Below are 24,228 nucleotides of genomic sequence, written 5' to 3' on the forward strand. Positions count from 1 at the left end.
GGTGTGTTAGTGGTGTTGCTTTATTAATTTAATATACTTAATTTTAAATTAATTTATATTAATAATTATGGATATTAATTAGTATGGGTTTAGGCTTGCCAATTTGTTTGATTAGAAGATAAAGTTTGTTTTGAATTAGGCTTTATAGAGTTTATAAAAGGACCTTTGGGGGTATGACAGGAAGCTTACACTGAGACAGGTATAGTCATAAAGACTTTTTATTAAAATCAATGACATAGTAAGTAAATGGTAAAACAGTTAGAATTACAAAATTATAATTGTATCAGTTATTCAAGATATATATATATATGGTAATACATGCTTATGTGCTGCAAAGGTTTGGTTACACCCTGTTTTGATGACCTGGTGTTGAAAGATATAGGATCACACCTTTGGTGGTGCCTCTGACAGAGGAAACTAATGTCACACCTCTGGCAGAGGAAGCTAATGCAAAAGCTGTTAGAGCTGTTTACTTTCTAACTATGCAAATAAGCATTAATTAATTAATTAATCCTTAGAGCTACAACAGCCTCCTCTCCCCAAATACTGATGAGGTCCAGCATTTCAACATTGCTCCAAGAGATTGCCTGGTGCATGGAGCAGGCATGGTCACCTGGAAAGATGCACTGAGACCACTGCATGCATCACCAAGCAAACAGGAAGGGGACTTTCAAAATTCCCAAGGAATTTAAGTGGGCGGGATGTTCATGGTTGGTCACCTGAGGGCAGTGCAGTAGAGTTCAAACCGATGACCAGAGAGGCGAGACCAAGGATTGTGGGACACCTCCTGGAGGCCAATCGCAGCACTGTAATCGACCAGGGTGTCTATACTGGCACCACAGCGCTGTAGCCCCGACGCTGGAAGCTGTACACCTCTCGTTGCGGTGGGTTTTTTTACACCGCTGCAACTGCTCAGTTTCTGCGCAGTAAGTGGCTTGGCAGTGTGTACACCTCGGGAGTTACACTGCAGAAAGCTGCTTTACTGGGTAGAAACTTGCCACTGTAGACAAGACCATAGATGGCTTACAGAAGAACGCAAGACTGGTCATACTGGGTCAGACCAATGGTCCATCTAGCCCAGCATGCTGCCTGAGAGTATCCAGTGCCAGATGCATGAGAGGGAATGAACAGAACCAGGCTTGTTGACCTGCAAGATGAAGGTCTATCAGCCTTACCTTTAACTTCATTGTTGTGGATTCCTGCTTACCCTATCTTACCACACCTCCCCCGAGGTCTCTGGGCAAATCAGGTGTGAACCACTCCTTTCATATAGATGTGTCCCAATTCAGCTGAATTGAGGCAGACTTTGGGCCAATGTCAGTTTTGAAAAGGCCCGCTTAACCCAGTAGTTTCTCAAAGTATCTGTTGCTGTGAACCGCATGTAGTGTGGATGTGTGAACCCCAAAGATATCAAACATGAAAGAAACACAAGGCCAGTTTTGAGGAGGTTTCCAGAGCCAGACCTCAGGAAAAGGGGCCTCAGCACCTATAAAAATAACTGGTTACAAAATTTAAATTAAATTAAGAAACCAAACCAAACCAAAAACCAACTCAGAAAAGCTACCATCACACATCCATCACCATTTTAGATTTTGACATCTCCTGCCTGATGTGACATCTTTGCTTTGCAAACAAGAGACCTGGAGAACTCTGTGGCTGTTACCCTCTAACTGGGTAAAAGGTTCCAAATCCTGTCTCAAGTAATTTTCCTCTTAAGGGAAGATTTATTTTAAAATTTATCATAATCAATTCCATTTTAAATAGAAATAATTACCGTCTATACTGGGTCTCCATTCTCGTACATGCTATTTCTCTCACATATTCCCCTACTCTAATTCCTTTGGAGTGAGGTTTCAATTTCAGGATTAGCCTCCATTTCCAATGTAGTAGGAGGAAGCAGGGAGAGAATTAAAAGAAAACCTGAATTATATTGTAACACTGAAAGTTATCACATCATCAGCCTCTTCCATGACACTAATTAACTTCATGTTTAATTTCATTGTCGCTGGTAACAACTTATCCAACGATTACAAAATATAAACCGATAGGGCAGTTTTCTCTTCATTCCCATTTCCACCCACTGAGCTTTGTGTGAAGTCACATTCTACAATAACCTAGGAGCCTTCCATTTCTGTGAATTCATTGCTCCCTGGGTCTTCTCCAAGAAGAATGGGTGGAAGGGGTCTCCCACTACGTGGGAAGGCTGCATCATGAGAAAACCCACCTGTGCTCTATTTTCACACTTTCTAATCCTTCAAAGTAGCAGCAGAAGTGATACAAATGCACTAGACTTAATGGCAAATCCAAGAGACCAAACCACAGATTCTGGACTTAGCATTCATGAATCCTGCAGTCTGAACTAGGAATCTGATACATTCCCTCATTGGCTACCATCATTTGCCCAGCATGGAAGTGCTTCTTGTCCAACAAAGTAGCCAGATTCAGACCCATAGGCATAGAATGGCTCTGTAGGAAACAGCTGTTTCTCTCTGTGCTTCATGAAACTTTGGATCCAAATGGTAAAGGATGGTTATTCCCAATTTAATTATGGCATCCTTTAGGAGTGTGACCAATACCATTTAACAAGGGAGCAGGGTTCTAAAAATAGTTTACCAGGGCCCCCGGTCACCATAGCTTCCATCTCTCGTGTGAAAATCAACCACCAGTACCTGCAATTTCTACCTGAGTTCTTGTCAAATCTTTGACCTTACTTGGAGTAATTTTACATTTCTCTGCCATAGAATTCTTCACCTACCACACAACATATCAGTAGTGATAGTGAGGTATAACGCCCCCAAAGATGCCATTTTATTTCTTTAATCTGGTGGCACAGATTTAAATTAGGGACTAAATTCAGGTGCTGCTTAGAATCCCTATAAGGGACCAAATGTCAAGTATCTATTAAAAATAGGTATCTTTCTGCAACTATATCATATTCAACATGGATTTCATTTTCTACACATTGCAGCATCTCCCAGGAGTGAGCTGAAGAGAAATGTCCCTTCCATTTTCCCCATCTTTACCTAGATAGGGATTGCCTTTCCCAAATAATAGGCAACATGCATCTGATTAGGAAGGTGATATCTTCAGGAGCGACCTCCTGCAAAGCCCGTCCCACAACTGCTTTGGGAGCCCAATGCATGGATAATTTGCTTAATTCCAAGTCATTTACTAGGGAATCCTCTTCCCAGCCCTTTAGAAAAAATATTGACCTAACCAATTGAACAACAGGGGGATTGGGATGGTGATGGGGAATAAGGAAATCCCTCCGACTTACCCTATCTTCTTCTGTTGTTACAGAGGGTGAAATGACATTTTCCCCTATCCCTGCCCTGTTCCTGCTCTTTGTTACAGTTCAATATTTTTAAGTGATAAAAATAGTAGTAAAAGTATCTGCTCTGCAGCACAACCTGAAGCAACATCAGAGCAACTGGGAATGAAACAATTTGTTCCCAAAGGGGGAACTTGAAGATTAACAGTTGCTTTCAAATGGGGGAACAGTATAACCATGATGCTCAGGGTTTGTTTAGGTCAGGTCAAGGGGGAACCTAATGCCAACCACTGCACCTGGGCTGCATTTGCGCTACAACTAGAATTGTCTTTTTACACCAAGATCACTAACTTGAGCAGCCAACGCCATGTACAGTCCTAGTGGATGTCAGGCACAGGTAGTTTTTGCTTCAGCTTGTTGGGATCAAACCTCTCTCTTCCACCTGGAGCTGATGAACATTCTTGGCTGGAGGGACACACACTCCTACAACTCAAAAGGAATGGAGTTGATAGAAAAGATCACAGGACTGACCCCAAAGAAGGTGAGCTGCAAAAGGCAGAACCAGGCAACTCATCTGGTGGAGCTGAGAGACCACGGTGAATATGGTGCAAAAATCACTATGTGGGAATTAGCAAATGTGATTTAAAAAAAAAAACAACACAATTTTTTGGCCATCCCTAGTCAAAGGATTTATTACAGTTCTTGCCCATGTGGATTCTCTGATGGGTGATAAGGGTAAAGCTCTGACTGAAGCTTTTGCCGCACTCAGAGCATGTGTAGGGCCTCTCTCCTGTGTGGATTCTCCTATGTCTGCTCAGGGCAGAGCTGTGACTGAAGTTTTTCCCACACTCGGAGCATGTGTAGGGCCTCTCTCCTGTGTGGATTCTCTGATGGGTGATAAGGGTAGATTTCCGATTGAAGCTTTCCCCGCACTCAGAGCATCTGTAGGGCGTCTCTCCTGTGTGGATTCTCCTGTCTGCACTCAGGGCAGAGCTCTGATTGAAGCTTTTCTCGCACTCAGAGCATCCATAGGGTTTCTCACCTCTGTGGATTCTCCTATGTGTGATAAGGTGTGAGCTCCGACTGAAGCATTTCCCGCACTCAGAGCATGTGTAGGGCCTCTCTCCTGTGTGGATTCTCCTATGTGTTCTCAGGGCAGAGCTGTGAGTGAAGCTTTTCCCACACTCGGAGCATGTGTAGGGCCTCTCTCCTGTGTGGATTCTCCTATGTGAGATAAGGTGTGAGCTCCGCCTGAAGCTTTTCCTACACTCAGAGCATGTGTAGGGCCTCTCTCCTGTGTGGATTCTCTGATGTGTGATAAGGGAAGAGCTGTGACTGAAGCTTTTCCCGCACTCAGAGCATCCATACGGTTTCTCACCTGTGTGGATTCTTCTGTGTGTGCTCAGGGCAGAGCTCTGATTGAAGCTTTTCCCGCACTCAGAGCATGTGTAGAGCGTCTCTCCTGTGTGGATTCTCTGATGCGTGATAAGGGTAGAGCTCCGACTGAAGCTTTTCCCACACTCAGAGCATGTGTAGGGCCTCTCTCCTGTGTGGATTCTCCTATGTGTGCTCAGGGCAGAGCTGTGATTGAAGCTTTTCCCGCACTCAGAGCATCTATATGGTTTTTCACCGGTGTGGATTCTCCTATGTGCGCTCAGGGCAGAGATCTGATTGAAGCTTTTCCCGCACTCAGAGCATCCATACGGTTTTTCACCTGTGTGTATTCTCCAATGTTTGCTCAGGGCAGAACTGTGATTGAAGCTTTTCCCACACTCGAAGCATGTGTGGGGCACTTCTCCTGTGTCGATTCGCTGATGTGAGGTGAGGGTTGAACTATCATTGAAGCTTTTCCCATACTCAGAGCACGTGTAGCGTGTCTCTTCCAAGTTGATTCTGTCATGTATTATAAGGTCTGAGTGGCTACCGAAGTTTTCCTCTGGCCTCTCCTGAGTCTCACAGGCTTTTGCTTTTTCTCCGAGTGCAAAACTCCCAGAAACATTCCCTTTACATCTTCCTGATAACGTCCCATGTGGTTCTACTTGCTCAGCATCTTCCTGCTGGGGTTTCTCCTCCTCATTCTCACTCACCATCCCATCACCTGAATGGGAGACAAAAAGAATCCAGACATAGGTCACTCCCTGCACCAGAAAGAAAGGAAATCTCAGAAAGAGGAGTGGGAAAAGGGATGAACAACCGAAAATATGTGTGGGAGAGATCAAACCTATCAGGAGCTGATTTTCCCCAAAGCCTTCCAAAGAGGGGAGAGGAAGGGATCAGTTTTGGTCTGCATCTCACCAGAACACTCAGGGAAAAGTGAGATTGGGGAGGGATCTGCTGCCAGTTGTCAGTCAAAATGGGAAGGAAGCCATGAGTGACATCTGCCATAATGATTCCACATCTGCAGGGAACAATCCTAAACTTGGAGAGCTCACAGAGTCTTTGTAGGGCATCCCAAATGTTTCTTGCATTCCCAAACAGTTGTTGAGTGGTTTAAACAATTTCTCACCTCTCAGGAGCACTTCTTCCTCAGAACCCTGGAGGTCTGGGATCCATGGCTCTTCTCCTCGTTCCAGCTGCGAGATCACATCAGGTATGGAAACTGGAAACCCTACTACAGGCAAAGAAAACAAGGGAGGTCAGTGGAATTTGTGGAATACTTGGCACAAAGAATATTGCATGGTTTTAACCCAGCTCATTTTTAAGCAGTAACATCCCAAGGCCAGCTTCCTTAGCTCAAAGTGGCAGGAGTGTTACTATTATAATAAATCATATGCATTACCTTAGTGCCTCAGGACCAACTAAGAGTGGGTCCCCATTGTGCTAGGCAAAGTACAAACCCAGAATAGTAGACGGCCCATGCCCTGAAGAATTTACAATCTAAATAGACAAGACAGACACAAAATGGGGAAACGGGTAGAACCCACTGTTAGAATAGAGATATTCAGGCCTGCCTGTAAAGCCTGTACTTTAAGAACTTAGGTGTATTTTTATCACTTAGCTACTTACAGAGGTATAAAAACAAAGAATCAAAATCACAGTCTGCCTGTGTCTGGGCCTTGTCTCACTAGGAGAGTCTGAGGCCTTGTTCTTTGGCTAAGCAGCAGGGAGAGCCATAAGCTGGGAAGCGTAGGATCACATCCTCACCTCCCAAACCAGCCACACTGAAATAAGGGGCTATTGGGCTGTTAGGAAGACAATCCTGTCCCGATAGCGCCCATCACCACCTGATAAAGAAACAGACCTTAAGATGCTTAAAGAAAACTTAGTTTGATAGAATCCTGTCTGGCAAAAAATCACTTATCAATGGTTGTGAAACACTCATTTCCGTATTGTTTTATCTTTATGGCCACCGCTTTTACATTGTCAATCAGTCTGGTTCTCTAATTGTTTCTGTCTGCTGCTGTATAATTAATTTTGCTAGGTGTAAGTTAATTAGGGTACTGGGATATATTGGTTAGAAAATTATGTTACAATTATTAGAATTGGTTAGTTAAATTTCAGTACAATGACTGGTTAAAGTGTAGATGAGAATATTATTATATAAACAGGGTCAAACAGGAGGGGGAAGGGAAATTGGAATCATGTTTGTTAAGAGGGAAAGGGAACAGGGAATGGGGACACAGGGAAGGGTCTGTGGCATCAGATCTGGGAAGGGGGACACGAGGAAAACGCTCTGCGGCGTTAGAGCTGGGAAGGGAACACTGGGGAACAGACTCTATCACGTATAGAGATAAGCCCGACTGCTGTGAAGGGCTTCGGAATATGCCTGCTTGGAAACTAACCCCGATAAACATTGAATTCTCTGTGCTTCGGACTTCTGGTCTTTTGCTGCTTGCTGTCTGCATGACAAGAACCAGGGAAGTGGGAGGGTGAAGGGAAAGCCCTGTAACAAAACTGACATGACCTGATAAGCAACAGGTAAGCCTTTAAGGAAGGTTTTAATACACTTTGGAACTGATCAGGGATTCCCACGAGGACCGATGAGGGGGCGATGGTAAATACACGTTTAGATCCTTTTCTTATTTTATATCTTTTCCACAGATGGCGCACTGGCACATTGTCATGGATCTATAGGATCTGTGCAATGCCCTGGCTTTTAAGCAATCCTTGGGAGGTGCCCCTTGAGTGCACTAGACCTCCAAGGGGTCCCACTCTTCCACAAGGATAGGCCACGTAGCTTCAACACCTGAGACTGAACCTCTGGCTTCAACACTCCTATTTCAACCTGTGAGCTCTGCCACCAGGTCCAGCTGAACAACACTCCTGGTCAGAGACTGTTCCTCAATCAATGCACAGAGCAAATGTTTGCTGTGACACTGGGCAGACTTTTAAAACATAGCAGAGCTTATTAGTCAACTGAGCATTGGAAAGTCCTTAGATTAGGACAGAGAGGCCAAGAAGACAATATAGTCCATACTGGCCAATGCCCTTGAACCCTGCTGCTGTAGAAAACGCTTTGGTTTCCTTTCACTGTGACTGTCCATTTGTCTTCGCTCCGGCAGAGCTTCCTGGGTCTGCGAGCCCAGTTCTTCGGGATCCCAAAAACATAATGAGTCCATGTATGCTTCACTCAGCCAAACAGATATCCTCCCATGGACAGGTAATAATTATTCCCTTGTCTCTGTTGGGTATTCCATTGATGTAGGCTGGTCCCAGCCAGTCCTTAATAACCCATTCATATCACCCCATAACAGCTATGTGACAGAACACCTCAGGTCTCCTGCTCTTTATAATCATAGCAATCCCCATAACAGAGGGAAACTGAGGTGTGTATTGGCACCATACAAGTATCACCAAAATTCCCACCTCTATCTCACACACACACAGCTCACAGCCCTTGGAGAGAGAGCAAAGCACAGGAGTGGGAGCTTATTCCAGTGAACACAGTGGAGGACAAGCTGCAATCCTCACACCTTAGTCAAAAAGGAGAGGCACGTGGGTCCCCACCCATAGAGAGGGGCTGGCTAGAGGCCTGATACAGGAGAGCACATTTCTTGAGCAGACCGCAGAGGCAGGTCAAAGGCTTATCTACCCCAGAACTGTGACATCGCAAAAGCACATTTTGGGGTATTAAGAAATCGAGTGACTCAGGTGTAATGGGAGGGAGAATTAAACTTCCCCAGCGTGTGGAGAAGGCTGGGGAATTAAACCCTAAAATTCAGGAGCAACAGCCTCTAATACTTCCAGAAAAGGAGAATGTAAGAAACAAGAACTGGGCCATGAAACCTAGGAGGGACAGGCTCAAAGATCCAAGGAGCCTGGAGGGAAAACAGCTTGTGGCTGCTGCAGATGGGGAGAGGGGGGACAAGACTCTCTCCAAACTCTCACTCCTGCTGACCCCGACCTGATTTTATGATCTATGACCTAGTCTCATGTCTTGTGGGCAATTTTATACTTGCTAGAGGTAAAACATCATTCTCAGAGTATTGCTTATTAGCTTGGAACATGCGTGGAGGGGCAAGGAGGTGAACATAGATAAATGGGTTATTAAGGGCAGGGACTACACTACAGTTGGGATTAAAGCTCTGAGATCGATCCACCCGGTGGTCGATGTAGCGGGTCTAGTAAAGACCCACCAAATCGACTACAGATGTCTCTGCAGTCGAACCCTGTACTCTACCCTGACGAGAAGAGTAAGGTAAGTAGACCCTGCGGTAACTCTACCTAAGGTTCATAGGTTGACTTACCGCAGTAGTGTAGACATAGCCTAAGCTTGCTACAATAAAGGGTCTTCTATTAGGTTGAGGCTCTGTGGGAGTAGTTATGCTGAAGTCTGGAATGTATCTGAATAGGCCTAAGGAGAGAATCCCAGGTCAGATATTTGGCACCCCCATTTTGAGAGACTAACGAGGAACCGCAAACAGGTGCAATACGCTACAGGATTCTGAAAGAAGGAAGTTTGGGGCGGGCTTCAGCAATTAGGTTGCTATGAAGAATCTCAGCAGTTGGACTGCAGTCATATATTGGAATTATTAATAAAGTGATGTAAATCATGAGTATTAATGCTTGATGAATAATTATGGACTTCCCAAAGGCCACATATGGTTTGGGGCAGCTGTTGCCGTTATTGTAATCAGAGTAAAGGAGCAGATATCGTATATAGCCATCCTATTACCCTAAGAAAGCGGATAAAATACCTCTCCTAGTTACCATTTTTTCATTTTGTCGGGTCCCCGAGACAGTGTAAACTGAAGCAGGGCCTCCCTTCTGATGGTTGCCCTTGCCCCTCCATCTTTGTTTCCAATGGTGTCCATAATTTGTAAGTATGCACAGTGCAAGACCCTCTTTACTGTACTTATCTTAATCTAATCGTTACGTGTATTGATTTTTGCCTATGATTTCAATTATAACTGTCTGTATTAAATCAAGTTCTGTGTGTTTCACCAAATTTAATCTCCTCCATTAACTTGGAGTAGCCATCTACAAGGACAACTTGTACCCCAACACGTAATCTTATAGGTGTAAAAACTGTACAGGCTACACTACCACCCTGTGACATCATCAACCAAGTCCCCATTTCTGCCTGGGTAGGGGCCCTGGTACGGGAGGAAGGAATACAGCAAGGACTCAGGATGGTTGGCCAGGGTCGCTGTGCATAGAGATGGGGAGTTTATATGGGGAGAGGGGTAATGAGTGGGAGAGGGAGGTCAAGAGTTAAAATAATAATATTTGGGGGGGGAAATGTACGATTAAGTGAAACTGAACAGAAATAAAACTGGAGTGTAGGTTCTAAAGCAACAAGGCTTGGATAGGGATTTGGGGTTAAAGGTCTGGGATCCCCAAAGCTGTAGATCCCCAAACCTCTCCTCCCTCCCACTGACCCACCCAGCCCACTTCCTGGGTGCCCTTCCTACACACTCCCCTGCCCTTCATCCCATTACTCTCAGCCGGCACCACCTCCCGGAATCTTGGGAACTTCTCGTGTTCCCTTCTCGTCTCTCACTACCTCATCCCTCCCTGCTGCTTCTTAGATCTAATCCTATACACACCCTCCCCATGTCCTGGCACCCCAGAATTATCTACTCCCCCCCGTTTTCCTCCCCTCCCATAGCTCTGTTCTCCCTTCACCTGTGGGGTCCTGAATGGCAACATTATACGCTCTCTTATCAAAAGAGGAGCTCATCTGACTGTCACACAAGCCATGCATTAGTCCTACACTATTCACTTAATTTAGAATTCTACAGGCAGCGTATTTTCCTCTTAAAATGAGGAAAAGGCATGAAAGCTACAGTTATTAATGGAGATATTAATGTATCCAATAATGACACATGAAATGCAATTTTAAAATGACCGATAACACCAAAAAGGCACATGTCCAAAAATTATACTAGTGGGTGGGAGATAAGGCAAAAAAAAAAGGGGGGGGGGGGCAAGGAAACTTGTCAAAACTTGTATTATGAATAAAGGTATAAAGTTATTACCACTTTGCTTCTTTAGAGACCCCCTTAGGATCTAATAACTGAGGGGACGGGAATCCTTACCCAGCGAGGTCACATTCTCATAGTTCTGCTGCATGACATCCCTGTAGAGGGCTCTCTGAATAGGGTGCAGCAGAGCCCACTCTTCCCTGGAGAAATACACAGCCACCTCCTCAAAAGTCATCGGCCCCTGAAAGAGAAAGAGTCCAAGACTCAGTACCTGCTGCCCCAGTCACAACTCCACTATTCACGGAACAGCAGCACCAGGTAAATGGAAGCTCCGGGAGGCACATGTTAACAGAGTCCCACCCCACCTTGCCTAGAGCAGCCAGGAGGCATCCGAGGGTAGAAAGAGAAAACTTTTGTGTCTCCCAGCTGACAGACGGAGGCAGGGTCTTCACATTTATCACATACCTACTAGCCAGAGCTTGATATAGGAGATGGGGAATCCCAACACTCTACAAATAAAATATACGGAAGAAAGGGGAAGTCAATACTAAAGAATATAAGTTAGAAGGTCAGAACTGTAGAAAATTGGTAAGGGAAGCTATCAGAAATCAATGATCAATCAATGAGAATAAGAAGGAAGTTTTTAAAAGTATATTAAGTACCACATTAAACCTAAAAATGGTAGTAGTATATTATTAGATGGAAATGGCAGAATTATCAAAAATAATGCAGAAGAGGTAAAAGTGTTCAATAAATATTTCTCTCCTGGATTTGGAGAAAAACAGATGATGTAAGTCTTATCATAAGATGTTGACGCCGACAGTCTTTCCATTCCAACATAACTCACGAGGACGTTAAACACCATCTATTAAAGTTAGATGTGTTTAAATCAGTGGGTCCAGATAACAAGAGTTTTGAAAGACCTGGTGGAGGAGCGTGATGGACTGTTAATGTTGATTTTAATTAGGACTTGGAACACTGGGGAAATTCCATAAGACAGGAATAAAGCTAATGCTGTGCTAATATTTAAAAAGTGTAAAAGAGATGACCTATCTAATTACAAGAGTGTTAGTCTAAAATTGATACTGGGCAAGAGAATGGAGCAGCCAATACTGGATTTCATTAATAAAGAATTAAAGGGGGGCTAATATAATTAGTACCCATTAACAAAGGTTTAGACACAATAGATCCTATCAAACTAACTGGATATCCATATTGGATGAGATCCAAGTTTGGTCACAGCTAATAGTACTGATGTAATATACCTAGACTTCTGTAAGGCATATGACTTGGTTCAGCACAATATTGTGACTTGAAAACTAGCAAGATAGAAAATACACGCGGCATATATTAAATAGATTAAAAACTGGGATTGTAAATGGGGAACCATGGTCGAGTGGATTTCTTTCTAGAGGGTTCTCGCAAGGATTGGTTCTTGGCCCTGTGATATTTCACATTCTTTACAATGACCTAGAAGAGAATATAAAATCATCACTGATAAAGTTTGCAGTTGCCACAAAGATTTGGGGTGGTGGTAACTAATAAAGTGTCAGTAGATTCAGGCTCCAGCACTGGGAGTCTGGGAAGTTTTCCCAGCTCTGGCTGGGGGGTTATTTCCTGTTCCACAAAGAGGGAAAGTTCCATTCCCAACTCCTATGCCTTGAAATTATCCCCTATCTGACACTACACCCCATATTCACCATAGTGGTAGGATTATAATATGATTAGGACATAATTATGAGGTATTTTGTGCAAGATGCGTCATGTGCAGGGTCATTGGAAAAGTTATAATTTCCTGAATAGGATTATCCTATTTGTGTGCATGGATCATGTTTGTATCTGAAGTTATGGATATTGACTATGTATCTGTATTTCAAATGTTCTTACTCTGGGTAACATCCACAACGAGCCTTTCAGGTACAACAGTGAAGAAGCCAGAAAGTGCTGATGGCTCATCAACAAAGACAATGGACCATGGAAGAGCTTCCCCTTCCTGTGAATGTTCCAGCCAGCCTATGAGTCATGGCTGAAGCAGGGCATGTGACCAGACCACATGACAATCAACTCCATTTTGGTACCTGTATTTTTCCACAAAGGGGACTGGGAACTGAGTTTGGAACAAAGGGTTCCCGCCATATGGAAAAACTACATAAGGTGGGGTGTGACGTCATCACTTGGCCTCATTTCCTAGAGAAGAGAACTCCTGGAAACACCTGAGGAACAAAAACTAAACTGGGGGATGTGCTGGTGGACTGCTTCAATCATCAGTCAGGATGAGAAACTGCTAATTCAAATTCTATCCAGCTAGTACAGGGGTGGGAAAACTTTTTGGCCTGAGCGTCGCATCAGGTTTTGGAAATTGTAGGGAGGGCCGGTTAGGATTCAGGAGGCCTGGGGCAAAGCAATCTTGGGGGTCCCTTCCATAAAAATAAGTTGCAATACTATAGAATACTATATTCTTGTGGGGGCTCCTGCAGGGCCCGGGGCAAATTGCCCCACTTGCCCCGCCCTCTGAGCGGCCCTGTGACCTCCCTGACGCCTATCCACACCCCCGCCTCCTGACCACCACCCCGAACTCCCCTGCCCTCTATCCAACCTCCCTGCTACCTGCCCCCTTACCATGCCTGGAGCACCGGTGGCTGGCAGCACTACAGCCACACACCATGCAGCACAGAACACCGGGTCAGGCTGGGCTCGGCAGTGGCGCTGCCCCAGGAGCTCGCAGCCCCACCGCCCAGAGGATTGTGCCAGGGGCGGGGCAAGCTGTGGTTGCCGCGGAGGGGGAACAGGAGGGGAGGGACCAGGGGATAGCCTCCTGGGCCAGGAGCTCAGGGGCCGGGCAGGAGGGTCCTGCGGGCTGGATGTGGCCTGCAGGCCACAGTTTACCCACCTCTTATCTAGTATGCTAGGCTCAGATTGAGTTTCTGGTTATGTGCCAAGTAATCTGCTTTGATCTATTTGCTATCACTTATCGCTGGGAAATTGGTGGTTGTTTTGTGTCTGTCCTTAAGTGGCTTAGGTAAAGCACTCAGGTAGCTTAACTGAGCGTGTGGCGCCACCTGCTGTCGTGTTGGGTGATAAAAAGGCCTGGAGAGGCTGGCTAAATCTCCAGCAAAGCAGTGTGAGAAGGGCCAGCCCAGGTTCAAGGATAGAGGGCACAGCGGTTCCCAGAAGCCCATCAGACTGCATATCGGGTTGACAACCCATTACACCCTAGATTACACAAGTCTCAGCAAGTTTGTCATGTCCTGTCCCCTCCCTTTCTCCACCCTAGATAGTTCCTATCTCCCACCACCTCTAGCAGCTCCCACCATCCTATGCCTTTACTGCTCCTCTCTCTCCAAGCAGAACCCATCACCAGCTCCCTGATAATCCCTTACCTGAGCCAGCTCCATTGCAGCCATTTCCTTCCCCCTGGAAGGAGGGGATGATCTGCAGCGAAACGTGTACGTTATTCTGTAGCCTGCCAGGGTGAGAAGGGCAATGTGAGAAAATTCAGATGGGGATTTTGTCCATTCCACAAGCCGATTCCCCCCAGATTTTTCCCTGGTAATGGACATTCTAGGTTCTGCCACACTGCGAAGCACAGAGTGACCTTATTCCAGTACATGCCTAGCCCCCTCCCACCAGGGTGTAACTCTCTGACACATGGTGAAACCCTCCCACTAGCAGTCTCTCTCTGTTACACTTGTGGGGAAAAAGAACTAGGTAGCCTTTTTAATGATAGCCACAGTAACACCGAAGGCCCAAATTCAGGCCCTCTGACAAAAGCTGACTGCACAGACGGCCTTTACATAAAACAGTACAGGCCAGAACCAGAACAAAGCTAAGCTTCTCTGTCAAATACGGTCATGGGCTATGACCAGAGGAGGGAAGGGAGGAAGCCATGCGAAAGGCCTTAGGAACATGATAACCACTTATAGATAAAAAAACATGATAACTGCTTGCTGATGAAACATAGTAACAGCTTATATGAAGAAATTGCTTCTAGTAAAGGCCAGCTCCTCCAGCTACCTGCCACCAGCCAATCATATATCATCTTTGGGCGTCCTGTAATAAACCCCCAGACCCCCCCCGGGAAAACAATATGTACCCTGATGAAAAACAACACCCCCACTGGTGCCAAGTACCACCCATGTCAAAACCACCAAGAAACCCCCCACCCAATAGGCACCCAATTCTCATAAATAATGAGGAAGCTACTGGGAAAAAGGGACAGACCCCTACTCTTATTTTCGCATAAATGACGTATTATTTGTACTATGCTTGTGGTTTGACGGAATAAAGCAGCCTGCGAGCTGCTGCTAGGTGTGACAATTTTCGGACTGTCGCCCCAACGTGTTGGTATGTATTGCAATAAACTGGCCTCAGGCTTGAGTCTGTGAACTAAAATCAATGCGTGGGTGACTTTTTCCATGACACACTTATCAAGTTTGCAGAGGATACCAAGCTGGGAGGAATTGCAAGTGCTTTGGAGAATAGGATTAAAATTCAAAATGATCTGAACAAACTGGAGAAATGGTCTGAAGTACATGGGATGAAATTCAACAAGGACAAATCCAAATTACTTCACTGAGGGTACATCTACACTACAGGGGGGAGTCGTGAATAGCGTAGCTGAATTCGGCGTATCGCAGCCGACTTACCCCGTTGTGAGGACGGCGGCAAAATCGACTTCTGCGGCTTCCCGTCGGCGGCTCTTACTACCACCTCCGCTGGTGGAGTAAGAGCGCCGATTTGGGGATCGATTGTCACGTCCCGACGGGACGCGATAAATCGATCCCCGAGAGGTCGATTTCTACCCGCCAATTCAGGCGGGTAGTATAGACCTAGCCTTAGAAAGGAACAAGCAGTTGAACACATACAAAATGGGAAATGACTGCCTAGGAAGGAGTACTGTGCAAAGGAATCGGGGGTGGGGGAATCACAGTGGATCGCAAGCTAAATACGAATCAACAGAGTTACACTGTTGCAAAAAAAGCAAACATCATTCTGGGATGTATTAGCAGGAGTATTGTAAACAAGACACGAGAAGTAATTCTTCCGCTCTACTTCGCGCTGATTAGGCGTCAACTGGAGCAGTGTGTCGAGTTCTGGGCGCCATATTTCAGGAAAGATGTGGACAAATTGGAGAAAGTCCAGAGAAGAGCAACAAAAATGATTGAAGGTCTAGAAAACATGACCTATGAGGGAAGATTGAAAAGTTTGTTTGTTTAGTCTGGAGAAGAGAAGACTGAGAGGGGACATGATCACAGTTTTCAAGTACATAAAAGGTTGTTAGAAGGAGGAGGGAGAAAAATTGTTCTTCTTAACCTCTGAGGATAGCACAAAAAGCAATGGGCTTAAATTGCAGAAAGGGAGGTTTAGATCCGACATTAGGAAAAACTTCCTGTCAATGTGGTTAAGCACTGGAATAAATTGCCTAGGGAGGTTGTGGAATCTCCATCATTGGGGATTTTTAAGAGCAGGCTGGACAAACACCTCTCAGGGATTATCTAGATAATACTTAGTCCTGCCTTGAGTGCAGGGGACAGGATTAGATGACCTCTCGAGGTCTCTTCCAGTTCTAGGATTCTATGAACCAAAGGCCAATGAAGAGCAGAATCAAAGGAGTCACATTGGGGGATTCTCCCTGTCATTGTCCCAAGGCAGCTGTCTCAGGTTTATTAAGTTGTTTGATGCTCCAGCCTTTATACAGTCTCTCCTGGGAGTGCCCCCTTTCATGGGCTGGGCCTAGTTTTAGCTTTTGGCAAGCGTGACCCTGGGGGCTCTGAGACTGGGCCTCCTTGTCTCAGCACACCTTGTTTCTTTCTGTGGCTCCCCACTGTGTCCAGATGAGTAGATTCTGCTGATAGAACCTGTGAACATAAGAATGGCCCACTGCGTCAGACCAATGGTCCATCTAGCTCAGTGGCCAATGCCAGGTGCTTCAGAGGGAATGAAGAGAACAGATCATCATCTAGTGATCGATCCCCTGTCACCCATTCCGAGCTTCTGGCAATCTGAGGCCAGAGACACCATCCCTGCCCATCCTGCCTGTGACACTGGCAAATGAGGTGTTAGCTCTTGCAAAAGTCCCCGTGTCTTAATTGAACATGGACAAATGCATAGCTGGAATCAGTCTGACTCACCAGCGTTAGTATTGTTAAAACAGGTATTAGAATGACAAGAATGTGTTTAGACTTTATTGAATGATTTATTGAGTTGCTGCCTGGGTTAATAACTAACCAGTTGCATTGTGAGCCTCTCTGACTATTTAAATCACCAGACAGGGGATAGACTTTACCTAGGAGAAGTGCTGATTGGCAACAGAATGCATTACACCCTGCCCGGCAGGAAAGGTCCATCAATACCAGATAGAGTATTATGGGACGTTAAAGAAGACACAAGACTATTGTTGTGCTCTTGACCTCTCATTAGCTGAGTTTGCAGCTCAGAGCACATGGCAGAAAGAGGATTAAAAAACCCATGCTGAAGGAACTGATTATCTCTATGCTGCTTGGACTCTGGGGGGGCAAAGTTTCTAGGCATAAGGAAGAGATTCTAAGCTCCTTATACTGGGTTAGTCCTTAAGAATATGTAGAGCTTGCTTAATATAGAACAGGGGTAGGCAACCTATGGCATGTGTGCCGAAGGCGGCATGCAAGCTGATTTTCAGTGGCACTCACACTGCCCTGGTCCTGGCCACCCGTCTGGGGGGCTCTGCATTTTCATTTAATTTTAAATGAAGCTTCTTAAACATTTTAAAAACCGTAGCTATTTTTCATACAACTATAGTTTAGTTATATATTATAGACTTATAGAAAGAGACCTTCTAAAAACGTTAAAATGGATTATTGGCACGCAAAACCTTAAATTAGAGTGTATAAATGAAGACTCGGCACATCACTTCTAAAAGGTTGCCGACCCCGGTTATAGAAGCTTCCATTGCCTTTTGAAATTGAAGACTGTAACTTGTCTGCTTCTGCTTTAACCTGCTTTAACTTTGTAAACAACTCTCATTTTGTTTTAAATAAATCTCAATACAGGTTATGACAGGACTGGCTACAAGTGTTGTCTTTGTGGGAAATCTAAGATTCAATTGACCTAAGGAAGTGACTGATCCTTTGGGACTGGCAGTAACGTGAACATTGCTGAGATTCGTGGTGTAAGGCAGTGGTTCTCAACCAGGGGTGTGGAGCCCCATGGGGGGCACGAGCAGTTATCAGGGGGGCTGCCAAGCAAGGCCAGCATTAGACTTGCCAAGGCCCAGGGCAGAAAGCTGAAGTCCCAGTGCATGGGGCTGAAGTCCAGGGCCCTGAGCCCCACCACAAGGAGCTAAAGCCAAAGCCTAAGCAATGTAGCTTTGTGGGGGCCTCTGTGGCATGGGGCCCCAGGTAGTTGCCCTGCTTGCTACCCCCTAACACCAGCCCTGGCTTTTGTATGCAAAAAGCCAGTATTTTGGCCCACATGGGCCATGGACTTTTTATAGTACGTTGGGGGGGGCCTCAGAAAGAAAAAGGTTAAGAACCCCTGGAGTAAGGGACCATCTGTCACAAAGGTGAGCTCACCTGTGTGGTGAGATATACGGGATGACCCAAGAGAACTGTCGGTGATTCCATGTTACTGCTGTTACAGTGCCTGAACGTTTACACTGGATACTTGGTTGGTGAAATCTACATATAGACCCCCACAACCAATCTGGGGTTTGTTCCCTGCTTCTTACCAGTCTGCCTGAGGCTGGTGCTCATGCCCTCGAGTCACTGAAGACAGAGTTACAGAGACTTACGGGCACAACGCCACCAGCAGCAATTGGCAGCAATGCAGAGCAGGCTTTACAGTGATACAGTGTGGGCCAAATGGTCCATGGACTCAGTCAAGCCCCAGTTCTCCGCCAGTGCAAGTCAGTATCCTGGCAACCTTCAAGGAGGGTCAAGGCTGCCACTCCTGGAGTGATGATGGATCTCCAGCATAGCATCACCCACGCCCCATGACCCGCCTTGTCTCCTGAGACAGAGGTGAGTGACAGAGGGTGCACAACGGATCCGGGGTGGGGTGGGGGTGGGAAAGAGATAACAAAACACACCTTCTAGGGGTCACCCCTCAGGAAGTCAAGGTAACAGGCACTGTGGTGGCAGTAAAGGGGGAGGGGAGGGAGTGGGAGCAGGAGGGAGCAGCACCCTGAAAGGCAATGCTGCCAGTGGGTCACCCCACCACATCAGGCATGTGGCTGATAGGGGGCCATTTCCTGGGCCTGGCTGCCTGTGAAGGGCTATATAAACCCCTCGCTGGCACAGAAGGGGTTAAACTGCTTTAGTCTGGACTGGCCCAGCTCCTCCACACCTGCAAATCATGCCAGGACTGGAGCAGGAGTTAACAGGAGAGACCTACTCTAGTCAGACTGGGGCAACCCTGGGAAGAGAACAGTCTGTGGAGCATCTCCAGCCCCAAAAAGAGGGCTGGCACCATTCGGTGCTCTGGCCTTCACTGAGGGAGGCCCAGCAGTTGGGCACCAGTTTGATGGGCTGGATGGCCTCTCACTGGGGTCTGCCAGCAGCCTGGCACATGGAGTAGATACGGGGTGGTCTGTAGAGCAGGAAGTGGAGCAGTGTCCCAGACAGCACACCGAGAAGGAAAATGGAGAGGGGACATGGGGCACTGCAGTGAATTCAGCACCCGTCCTGAAGGCCATTGGCAGAAAGTCATCCTCTCCCTGGCCTACGGGGGTCAGACAGTGACACAGAGATCCCTTGGCAAAGGGTCACTTGGTCTTTGCCAGCAGCTCTCACCTGAGACCTGACAAATCATCACACCAAACATCTCTCGGAGGATGGTCATGTGAGGTGTCTACAGAAAGCTCATAGCTGGTCAAGACTCAAAGACAGAGAGATCAACGTACGGGTCATATGTAAGGAACAAAGCATTTATATTGAAAATCTACTTTATGAACTTGGAATGGAAAAATCAATCACCGAGAGGTAACGGGCCCCGGGATCGGCCCTTCCACCCAAAAGGGAGTCGTCACTTCTCACTAGTCAGCTCGCAAGGTAACGCAATGCTCAAGTGACCAGCCTTGCTCCCTCCCAAACTGTCAATGGAAAACCATCAGAGCACCACCAAACAACTGAAACTTATGGGGAGGAGCTGAAGGTAACAAATTTAATTATCTGAAATCCAAAATATGAATAGTTTAAAGGTACATGTTACACATGTATGGGGTGGAGGGGCAGGCCACAGTGTATCGGGGAAAGGGCCTGTTTGGAGGAGGGGCAGAGCTAGGACATGGCTAGACCAGGAGCAGAAGGCCCAGCAGGGGCACAGACCAGGTCAGAGATTTCTCTCGCTGGCTCTGTTACCAACTGCCCATGACAAACACTTGAAAGAAGGGGAGACCGAGTTGGAAATGGTGGCAGAAGGAGGAGGTGGGGAAGAGAGAAACATTTGAAAGCATGACCATTATTCCCATTCCACCGTAATGAAAAAAGTACAGGAGAGGAGAACAACACTTCACAATCACCCAGCACCTACATGGAGAGAGCACTGGACGGGGACTATTCCTGGCTCTGCCACAGGCCTATTGGGCGACCTTGGGTAACTCATTGCACTTCTCTGTGCCTCCGATTGCAAACTTGTTTGAGACCCACAACTGCCTATAGGGCTGCTAACTCTTCCCGCCAACATCGCTCTGTGCAAAAAGCTAGGAAATTCACTTACAAAAAACTTTATGAACGCAGAATTTAAGGTTGCCCGAAGCTGTCTGGTGCCCCTCCAGAAGAGAGATCAGCAAAACTCAAACTTGTAATAATCGGGAAATGCAGAGATAAGGTACACACCAATGTAATCCCAATTCTGACCCACGTGAGCAATGACCCTTTCTTTACTCCTACAACACACCTACGTGCACCCAGCTATTTGAGATAGTGCCTATCACTAAAGTACTAAGGAAAATGTCAACCAGGACACACAATAAAGCACTTTATCTTTGCTAAGACGGAATTTGGTTTTAGGTCAGCTGCGCTGTACAGGAGCTACTGACACCTGTTCCAAACTCAGATACTGGGCTGCTCCCCAGAAACAGCCGCACACTTGTCAACTGAACACCTCTTCACTCCTTTTTACAATTCTTTCATCCTTACTCACAGAAGTTCCAGCTAACGTTCTACATTCACTTACCCATCGTTAAGCACACAGACTGCTCCCACATCCCATCTCACTGCTGACCATTCCCATGGCAAACAGTCCCGTTTCCACATGACAACATGCACAGCTCAGTGCAGACACAGACTGGAAGCTCAAGGTACACATGCACCTCTTTCCTTTCATCGCACACATGGGGGACTCAGACCCAGATCTTCTTATATCACAATCACACCTCCACCAAGTTGCTCCAACCAACGCCTCTACCTTTCAGTGAAGCTACACCTAATACAGTGAGTGCAGCTGGAGTGCTGGCAGATAATGCCCAGTGGCTGTTGCCACCTCCAGGGGGCAGAGTTAAGGTTGCATTGGCGTGCACATTAGCTCTCTATTTCCTAGTTTTTGGAGGTTTGAATTTTGCTGAACTTGATACTCTGGCAGGGCCCAACATACTGCTGTTTAAAGACATGGAGGGTTTGTAGGCTGCAGACCTGATCTTTGACGTTTTTGTTTTTTTAAAAAAGATAAATAATTACAATAAATGTTCCTCTGCATAATTGAAGGTGTCAGGGACTAGATGAATGTTCAGTAAATACACAGAAAGTGATGGCTCCCCATCCCTATCTGCCATTCACACAGGCAGCAAAGCCCTGGGAAAGGCAACTTTCAGAGGCAAAGAGAAGGGGATAGAGTTTAGAGTTTCTCTGCCAGTCAGGAAGGTGTAGCAGCAAAGGAAGACTGACAGCTGATAGTTCCAGGGGTGAAAAGGTTTGGGGGTATGATGGGGGACAGAAGCAGCTGGGACTGGGCAGAATTAAGGTCCCTACAGGATACAGGCAATCGCCATAGGGCTACGAATAAGGCATTTTACTGTATAAAGTTCCAGATTACAAATTGGTATAATCTAAAGACACATGAGATCTTTCCCTCATGGTATCAACTTCACTGGGTTCTTTCTTTTATTGGTAATTCCCAGAAGTCAATAGATCAATAACAATCTATCAGTTATGAAGTGGCCGTTTCAGAATTCTGGGGAGTGTCTATAATTTTGCACTAGGGGCCAGGTCCTTGGAGAGATGGAACCTTGTGCATGCTCAGCGGCTTCTGGAATGTGGTTCAAAGTATTTCCATGTTTCCCTGACCTGTTCTTAAAAGCGCTGCTATAGAAAGTGGGGAGAGGCAGAAACTCACTATAGGATCATAGCTATTTATAGCTCATCGGAAGAAGGATGGGGATTGGTGTGTGTCTGGGGATTTAATAATAAACACACAAATATCATCCTTCTTAATGAATTTTCCTCTTCTAATTCCCATAAACCACTAAATTATCCCTGGCTGCCCCCAGGAGTGTGGGGAGGGAGTACTAGTAACCTCCTAAGAAAACAACAAGGAGTCTGGTGGCACCTTAAAGACTAACAGATTTACTTGGGCATAAGCTTTCGTGGGTAAAAACCTCACTTCTTCGGATGCACCCCTGATACTAGTAACCTCCTGTGGCCAGTGTGGAAACTAAGGCACAAGGATCTTTCAGTGTCTGGCTCAAAGTCACCTACTTCACTGGATAAATCCCTACTTGCTGGAGTCGCTTCCCTGCAAGTTTTTAAGAACGGGTAGGACAAACCTCTGTCAGAGATAATCTACATATACTGGGTCCTGCCTCCGCAGAGAGAGCTGGACTTGATGACAGCTTGAGATCCTGAGCAGCCCTACATGTCTAGGATGCTATGCAATATATAGATATAAAAACACAACCCAGAGAAAAATTCCCACCACAACATAATGTCAGGCAAATCAGGAATAAAAACAATCCCCCCTCCCTCAAAAAAAACCTACACTCCACAGCTTATGTCAGTTGTTGATCAGAGGTAAAATCTGAGTGTATTTCCCATCAGTATTTGATAAATGAACAGAGAGAAGAGGCAAGATTTGTAATAAATGTCTAGTCACCCTGAAGAACCGGAGCAAAGGGGTAAATCTGAGATGTTGTTTGTGTTTTATCATTAGAGAGACAGGGCCCAACACTCAGGGCCCATTCAAGTAGAACTAGAGAACAAGAGAGAAAGTGGCAGAGGGGGAGGGATTTAGGATTTTTATATCCATCTATGAGAGTGGTGCAGAAAACGGGTCACAAACTCCGCATTTGGTAACAGGAGAGACAAACCCCCAGACGGGGGTGAAGGGGGAAGAATTTCTGTGGCTATGAAATGAGGGGAGGGGGAGGGGCAGTGTGAAGGGATTTTATGTGACTGTCCAACACACACAGACAGTGACGGTTCCCCTCCCCCCCTTCACACGGGCCGCAGGGAGCCCGGGGGGGGGGCAGTTTGGAGGGGGAAGGTCCCTGGAGCAGGGAAGGGGGCAGCAGTGGGGGATGGGCAAGTGCAACACACAGAGACACACCCAGACACAGACCGTTTTATCCGCCAGGGGCTTCCCAGCTCCCCACCGAGAGCTCAACCCGCCCCCACTCCCATCGCTACGGAGGCCGAACTAGGACCCACCGCCTCACCCCAGCTTCCGGCCTGGCCCTTACCGGCTCTCCCGCGGGCCCGGAGCTCCCCCCGGCAGCTGGTCCGGAAGTGACGCAACCCGCGGGGCGTCAGGGTGGGGGAGGGGGAGAGAGACACATGACGGTTGCGGCCGTTAGGGCCGTTGGAGCGCGGCGCGAGCGGGGCTGGGAGGCGGCGCTGTCCCCTCATTGGGGGCGGGGTTCTCTACAGCCCCGCCCCTTATCCCCCTCCCGCCCTGCTCTGGGCCCCTCCTGCCGCTCCCGGCCGTGCCCCGCTCAGCCCGCGCTCCCGGATCATAGGGAGACAGCAGCGGAAGTAACTTTAGGCCTGGGGGCGGACGAACGGGGATCGCACGGAACATGCGCAGTAACAGCTACTGAAACCTTCCCTCACCTGAGCTGAACAGGGCGGAAGCCCCCCCGGGGTACGCTGGGAGATGTAGTTCCGGACTCTCTCGGGACCGGACGTGACGTCGGGCGGGGGGGCGGGGCCCAGCTGCGAATGCTCGCCGGGCGCTGCGGCTCTGCCTGTCTCGTGCGGGGCCGTTGGAGCCTTTCCCGGGGCCGGACAAGAGTTTTGTGTCTCCCGGCTCTGGGCATGCGCAGATCGGGGGGGAAGGGGGAGATGGGGGCGGAGACGGGACTGGGGTGGGGAAGGAGGTGATGGGGGGCGATTCCCAGACCCGGGACCTGCCCAGACCCACTGGCTGCAGCCTCTCTGGGCAGATCGTCCCGTCCCGGGGAACAAGGAGCAGAAGGAGGCAAAGCCGGATTCGTCAGACACGGACCAGCCGTGGGGGTTTCGTCGCCGTGTAGACGTGCCCTGACATTATGTCTACACTGCGATTAACACCTCCGGGGCACCTGTCTCCAAGCCCGGGGCAGCTGGCTCAGGCTTGTGGGGCTGGGGCTGCAGGGCTGTACCATGACAGTGCAGACATACGGGCTTGAGCCCAGCCACTGAG

At 47.1% G+C, this 24,228-nt stretch overlaps 1 protein-coding gene across 6 annotated transcripts; it reads right to left on the reverse strand.

Moving 5' to 3' along the window:
- Positions 1-202: 202 nt before the first annotated feature.
- Positions 203-23,586, reverse strand: LOC122173393 (zinc finger protein 135-like). 6 transcript variants are annotated; one of them, XM_065569731.1, is made up of 6 exons: positions 23,264-23,586; positions 14,019-14,101; positions 10,753-10,879; positions 5,778-5,882; positions 4,650-5,369; positions 203-3,754 (listed from the first exon to the last, which is right to left on the reverse strand). In XM_065569731.1, exons 1-6 carry the CDS (start codon positions 23,451-23,453, stop codon positions 3,681-3,683), a joined length of 1,299 nt encoding a protein of 432 aa, XP_065425803.1. In that variant the 5' UTR covers positions 23,454-23,586; the 3' UTR covers positions 203-3,680. The 6 variants fall into 6 exon arrangements, with proteins under 6 accessions (XP_065425803.1, XP_065425800.1, XP_065425799.1 ...); XM_065569728.1 differs by having other exon boundaries at positions 203-5,369; positions 23,288-23,585; XM_065569727.1 differs by having other exon boundaries at positions 203-5,369; positions 23,264-23,585.
- Between the last annotated feature and the right edge of the window lie 642 nt (positions 23,587-24,228).

The sequence above is a fragment of the Chrysemys picta genome, chromosome 16 (assembly GCF_011386835.1).
Source record: "Chrysemys picta bellii isolate R12L10 chromosome 16, ASM1138683v2, whole genome shotgun sequence".
NCBI lineage: Eukaryota > Metazoa > Chordata > Testudines > Emydidae > Chrysemys > Chrysemys picta.